The 6,921-nt window shown below is 42.8% G+C and overlaps 1 protein-coding gene across 1 annotated transcript; it reads right to left on the reverse strand.

The window, feature by feature from the left end:
* Positions 1-589: 589 nt before the first annotated feature.
* Positions 590-5,503, reverse strand: PARK7 (Parkinsonism associated deglycase). The gene is made up of 6 exons (XM_003212178.2): positions 5,397-5,503; positions 4,632-4,733; positions 3,985-4,044; positions 3,427-3,496; positions 1,824-1,910; positions 590-1,021 (listed from the first exon to the last, which is right to left on the reverse strand). Exons 1-6 carry the CDS (start codon positions 5,484-5,486, stop codon positions 861-863), a joined length of 570 nt encoding a protein of 189 aa, XP_003212226.1. The 5' UTR covers positions 5,487-5,503; the 3' UTR covers positions 590-860.
* Positions 5,504-6,921: the final 1,418 nt, after the last annotated feature.

Consider the following 6,921-nt stretch of genomic DNA (forward strand, 5'->3'; position numbering starts at 1 on the left):
TAAAAATGCAAATGATGGTGCTGTGCTCACCAGAGACCAGATTCATTACTGTTTGAGGCAGTTTGGTTCCTGCCTGCCGCTCACTATCTCACCTAGCTGGTGACTTCACTGCAAGAGGACTTTCTCCAATTAACTTAAAAAAAAACAAAACACAACAACAACAAACAAACAAAAACACCAAAAAAACAAAACAAACCAACAACAACAACAAAAAAAACAAACAAAACACACCAACCCAGGAGAAAGGGGGAGTCTAAACTGCATGTATGTGGAAGTAAGCAATGACTTCTTAGCAGAGCTCATAATAACTCAGTTATAATGGTTTGGAACAATCTTCCCCAAAATAACTCACTGAAATATAACAGTACAGGGAAACCAGCTAGTCTAAGAACCTCAAAAAATGTGCCTCTTCTGGGCACAGTCATTCAGAGACACCCAAATTCTAGAACCCGTGAGCAGTCTCTTCAGAAATTAAGGCACTTCCAACCAAGCTACATAGCAGCAAACATCCTTATGACCAAACACACAGAGCCAGCAAATATTTCATAGGTCTGGGATGGGAGAAAATGCACAAAGAAACAACACACAATCAAGGTTGGTTTGTTTTTATTTAATCAGCAACACTTGTCCATGCGATTTTGAAATGCCAAGAGCTAAGTTAATTATCTAATCATGCTAATGATGATAAAGTTTTTTGCTAACAGGATTTTCTTCCAGGAATAAAAACTGGTAAGATATTCTAATTCAGGTGAGTACAGCTGCTAATTTCATCCTCAACTACATCGTGCATCTTTTCAGTTACTCTACAGGACGAGACTCTCCACCTGAAATTGTTCTACTCCATGTCCCACAACAGCATTTCAGTCTTTCAATATTAGGGGTGCCTTCACTTGTTCAGCCACTTCCTTCCCCATCAGTGCTTCAACAATGGCCAACCCAAACTCAAAGCTGGTACCAGGGCCACGGCTGGTGAGGATGTTCCCATCTTTCTCCACACGGCTCTCAGAGTAGCAGTAGTGAGCTTAGGGGTGACACAACAATAAGAGGGTCAGTCTCCAGTACAGTGCCACAGAGCACAGACCTGCCTGCTCACAGGCTATGGCAACTGAGGAGCAGCAGGCTCTGACACCAGCATCACACTGAGAGTACACACTTCCATCGCTCACATCACTGGGCTCCGTATCCCTGTCCCTGCAGAACCAAGCAACTCATCGCTGCCTACAGCCCTCAGAGAGGAAGAAGCCCTGCAGGCAGCTCTGCCAGCTTGTTCACATGCATACAAGTGCATCTATCTACAAGCTTATCAAGAAGTCATCTGTTCACATCTTTCTCTTCTCTAAATGCATGCAGAGGAAACCAGAGGAATTCTGCCATCTCCTCCCCCCTCCAGGCTTGTTAATGTTCATAGATCTGAACAGTGTTTCACCAGCACCTTACTTTGGTATGAGAAAGACAGCTGGGCCTGCTGGCTGCTCACAGCACCAAAGCACTGGGAAAGCAGAAAAGGTGCTGCTGGGGTTTGCTGTTTGGACCAGCAAGACAAAGAAGCAAAATGAGAGAAGGTGACAAGGCAAAAAAATGCTTCCAGCAGCAGCATTGTTTTCCTGAAGATAAGAATGTAAATGTAGCCTTGCATTTCCAAGTTAAACTGACTTGGAGATAGTACATTCAGTTGAATTTTGATTACATATTTGAAAGCACTAAGGAAAATCAGCATTTGCATCTCATTCTGTATTTCTATTTGCTTTTCTTTAGATTAAGAGTTGGGATAAAATACTTTCTGAGAAGAGATTAGAAATAAATTTATAAAGTTAATTACATACCTCCATTCATCATTTTATCTTTGGCCAAAGGATGCGTTGTGACTTTGCTTCCAAATCCTATCCCATGTGCCAGGAGGGCAGTAGGACCTGTAAGGACACACAGATACATCCGTGAGAAACTTTTCTGCCTGCTGAGCAATTAACAGATAAAATTTCATTTGAAAAAGTCTTTATGTGTTGGAATCATGCCCCAAGCAGTATTTTGGACAGATGGTGGGTTAACACTAACTTTTCAGTTTTAACATTCTTTCTCTTTCTCTTTTCATCACTTCCTCCTTTGCCTGAATTGAGGAAGGAGCTTGTGTGAAGTTGTCTTAGAAAAAATCCTTACGGGAATTCCAGAAGAAACTGAACGCAGGATTTGCCTGATTCAAGTGTCATTTCTGCATATCTGATTCATTTCAGAAAACGAAGTAACAAGAAGCTAACTTTCTTTGTGTTCAGCTGGAGAAGCTAAAATAAATGAAGCGTCTTGAATACAAGCAAAGGACTTCACTGAGCAACTGAGAACAGTTACAGTTGTTCTGCAACAGATATGGGTAGAGAAGGAAAAGACTACCAGTACCACATTCAGAACAGTTCACAAATTTGTATGCATATTGCTCAACTGAAGAGTGAAAACAAAATAAAAAGTAGCTATGAACCACGCAAAATATGAGCACATGCTACAAATACACACCACTAGAGCATCTCTTACACCGTCATCATCTCTCTCCTCAGTCTTCCTTACATGCACCTAGGCCGCTCTCTCTGATCACTTGGGAGTATTGGCAATTTTTCATCTTGGCTTTCTTTCTTATATACAAATCAGAAATGAACTAGATATCTAGCTGTGCAGAACACATAAGCAAACAAGCCTCTCTGCAGAGTAATTCCATACTTTAGTACCACTCAATTGAAGGTGAGCCTGTAACACTATATTTACAGCTACCCTGCTAAAGCTAAAGGGCAGAAGAGTCATGAGACAAATTTATAGTAACGATGTTCTGCCAGCACTGTATCCTCACATAGAAAATTAGCAGATATTAAAAAAAAAAACAACAAACCACCACTATACTAAAAACCTAGCATAACGCTGTAACACAATGGAAAGGTCAGCAATGACAGCAGAGCAACAAAGCCCCAGGCTGCAGCAAATGAGGACTTGCTCAAAGGTGGCAGCTGCACACACAGAAACAAAGAAAAAAAAAAGCTATTTACCCTCAGAGGGCCTCAGCTACACAGGGAACTCCAGAGAAATACTCTCACTTTCACTGCCAACCCTTAAATGAGGGCTGAAAGGGAAAGATCCTGGCTCCACTCCTTTCATCACTTAGGTTCATTGCATGCACCTGAGCTCCCCTGGGCTGGCCCTGCCTTCCCACCAGGTGCTCCATCACTGCTTCAGCTTGTGACAGCATTTCCACTACACCCAGCAAACTAGTTTTTGTTTTTTAAGACGCTAACCCAACTGATTGAAAAATTCAAATGCTGATGGGTTTGTCAGTAGTGCAGATTCTTGTAACTAAGTTACAGGAATATAAATTTCTAAGCCAGGATGGCTGCTTGCCTGTCCTTTCAAAATACCAAGTATTTATCAAAGGAAGATGTGTTATTAACCCACCTGCACAAATAGCAGCAATCAGGCCTTTTCTGCTTTCCTGATCTTTCAAGATGTCTTTAACAGCAGCAGACTGAACAAAGATAAAAAAAAAGTCATTGCTTTGAATTGATTATTTGGGTTGATCATACAAAGCATAGTTGAACCATTTTCTACTGCATATTTACAAACAAGATTTACAAAGAAAAACAGCCTGACAACATTCCATCTTGTCTCAGGACAGGGAGGGCAATGTGGATTTAACCTGCTCCAACATTCATGAAATTAAATCTTCATTTGCAACCATTTCATCTTCTCATGATGATGAAGAAAAACCTTCACACAATATTGAGCAGCCTTCCATTTTTACACAGCTTTACCAGGTAGTCAGGTACAAGAATTTACATCCCTCCTCTACATTTCCAAGAAAGCTTAATACTATTAACAATTACTTACCTCTTAATGATTCACTCAGAATAGAATTTTCAGTTGTTTAACTGAACTTGCATTATTACTATGAGAGTGCAGACCATCTACTACACATGAGAATGCTTCTGAATCTTTATGATACCAGGACTTTACCTCTGACAAGTTCTGAGCTCCAAGGTTACCTCCAGGCAGGACAATGACATCGTAAGGTCCCTAAACAAACAGATAAAGCTTTGTTGAACAGAGGGGAGCTTATCTGTCACATTGCTCTAGGGAAAGTACAGCTAAGTGAATTGAGAAGCAAAGGGATCCTTCTCTGAGAAGCCTTTTCTTCTACTGAATGACACTTGAAAAGCAAATAATTGGAAATAATTATGTAAAAAAATATTTCCAGGAACAGCCTATAAAGTCTGGTTCAGAACAAACTTTTAAGTCCAGTGACTACGAGCTTTCACAAGCAAATGGTAGCTCTTGCATTGTGAAGACAAGTGTTTTTGCTGTAGCTTCTACAGCTTTCCATCAGAAGCTTTTTTTGCTGTGTCCTATCACAGTATTTTGGTGGGCTGACCAACATGTGAAATAAAGCTTCATGTCTGACACTGTGCAAAACCAAATCTCATCTTGGCCTGCTGTGAAGTTGGAGAAGACAGAAGGGACTGATGTGCAATTCTGCAAGTCACTGTGGCACATAACAGAGTGAACATAACATGCAACACATTTCTAAAGGCTTTAAGAATTCAGTTTTGAAAATCACAGGAAGGCCATACTGATCATTGTATCAATTCAGGATGATGACAAACCTCTTTTCTGGCATCTTCTAGACTGGCATCAGGACAAATGAGGACATCTCGACTACACTGCACCGGTTCTTTCCCAGTTAGGCCTGCAACAGTCACCTTGATCTAACAGAAGAATACATCTATCATTACAGTTCAAGAGTTAAAGACGTTTGACAAGCTTATACTTCCTATAGCACCCAAAAAAGGAGAACATAAACAAACATAAACAAAATCACAAGAGCATTAGGGAAAGGTAATTTTTATTTTAGTCATTTCTCTCAGTGTTCAGTTATTGTATTTATTTAAAATTTTATTTTCATACTTAATCAGACAATAATACTGTGTACAACTACTAATGCAAAAGTAACAAAGAGCACCAGGAATCCCACCAGGCAGAGGTCAAGTTACTAACAGAATTTTAAAAGCCCAAGGAGAGCTGTGTAACCTCACAAGCTTGAAGAGAACAAAGCAGTTCAGAACCCTACACAACAAATGAAATCCCCTACTGCTCAGCAGGGCAGCAGACATGTTTGGTAGGGTAAGACTTACTTGAAACATCTACTCTCGTTTACTTTAAACTCTAGTTTAATTTAAATGCTTCCTAAGGACAAATGTCACTCATCCTTACTTGGCGGGTAACACAAGCACCGGCTAACTGGTAAGAAGGCTAAGGCGAACGCTGACATCATGCATCAGAATACACTCTGAACTTGAATTTGAGGCCCAGATTTTGATGTTACCAAGCAATCATGAAAAAAATAGACTCTTCATTGTCTACATACTCACCCCAGCTCTTCTCATAACATCGGTGGGGATGACAGTTTCCATTTCCTCTGCCCCTTTTGCCAGAATCACCAACGCTCTTTTCGAAGCCATGTCTGAAGGGACTGCAACTGCAAGAGAAGTTTGTGAGCAGGGTGACATTAGAAGGCAGTATAAAATGTTGTATAAAATGTTCCTAACAGTAAAGTTTAAAAGTAATTTGCACTTCTGCATTATCTTTCGTTTAAGCCATCTTAAAAATAGTTCACTTGCTTAAGTGACATTCACAGCAATCCTACTTAAGAGCTTTGCTACAAAGCATACGCCGTGACACGACTAACACATCTGTGCAGTGGGAAGTACAGCACATCAGCAGCAGAACATAAAACACCTCGGCCTCATCATGACTTGACATGACTTCAGTCTGCCAGAGAAGGGCTCAGGGTGGGTGGCTGGGCTGTTTGCAGTTTGCCCTCACTCATACCCAGACTACCAACTCCTACCCAGGTCAACATTTATAAAAAGAGCTTCTGTGAGCTCTGACCTCACATCTGGTATTTAGTTTCCACACAGTGCACTTCGTTAAGTTTCCCGTGACTTAATAATGACTCGACCGGTGCCCCTGCAAACCCTCAGCCATAGATCTTCTGAGTATTTCATAACTGAGTGGTGGAGAAACGTGTGCACACGTGTGACGGGGGAGCAGACCACAGAATTTAGAAAATGGAACAAACTGAGCAAACTTGGCTTAAGAATTACGTTTTTAGCTACAAAGTTCACACTGAGGTGAACGACCAAATTTCCATTTGAAGGTTAAGTAACAACATCACGCAAAAACCCACATTAACTCATGCTGGTCTGACAGAAGTCTTTGAATGCATCCATGATGTGAGAGGAGGTATTTCGCAGGTCTGTCGCTCTGTGAGGCAGATCTCTTCCTCCGTAGGGAACTCCCATGCACAGATGCAGAGCATCCAGGAGCACCTCATAAAACGAGATCCACACCCAGTTGTCTCCACCAAAGAAAACCATCCCCTCCCTCTGCCTCAGCTGCCGTATTTCCAGTTGGCACCTTTTAGAAAGCCGTTATTTCCAGGCTGCGTCCAGCAGGACGCCCTGCAGACCTGCCCGGCTCGGGGCGCAGCGGGAGCCGCACAGCCCTCCTGCCACGGTGCGAGCCGTGGTGCGGCGCGGCCCGCCGGCGCTCCAGAACAGCTTCTCTGGAAGGCGCACGTTTATTCTGCCCGCATTTTCTTACGGATCAGAACAGCCACAGCGCAGCTTCTCCACTCGCTCCGCGGCACGCAGCGCTCCCACAGGGCTGGCACGGCGCAGGGCCGACGGCTCAGCCCGCCTCGATGAAAGGTCACTTCTTTACGTGCTTATTTTAGGATGCGGCCCCATTTCGGTTGGAAGCGGGAAATCTTTAAGGCCCGTTCCGACCGCGGCCGTTCTACGGACGCAACGAAGCAGCAGACAAACCAAACAGGCCACAGCGCGGACGGAACGCAGCGGCACGGCGGCAAACCGAGAGCGGGCAGCGATGGGC

The sequence above is a fragment of the Meleagris gallopavo genome, chromosome 23, assembly GCF_000146605.3.
Source record: "Meleagris gallopavo isolate NT-WF06-2002-E0010 breed Aviagen turkey brand Nicholas breeding stock chromosome 23, Turkey_5.1, whole genome shotgun sequence".
NCBI classification, from domain to species: domain Eukaryota; kingdom Metazoa; phylum Chordata; class Aves; order Galliformes; family Phasianidae; genus Meleagris; species Meleagris gallopavo.

What these genes read in the sequence shown, in the direction of transcription:
- PARK7 (XM_003212178.2), bottom strand. Translation starts at nt 5,486, where the DNA reads ATGGCTTCGAAAAGAGCGTTGGTGATTCTGGCAAAAGGGGCAGAGGAA. An exon ending in TAGAAGATGCCAGAAAAGAG is followed by an intron (nt 4,045 to 4,631) that starts GTTTGTCATCAT and finishes CTGTTTGTTTAG; the next exon opens with GGACCTTACGATGTCATTGT. An exon ending in GATTGCTGCTATTTGTGCAG is followed by an intron (nt 1,911 to 3,426) that starts GTGGGTTAATAA and finishes GTGTCCTTACAG; the next exon opens with GTCCTACTGCCCTCCTGGCA.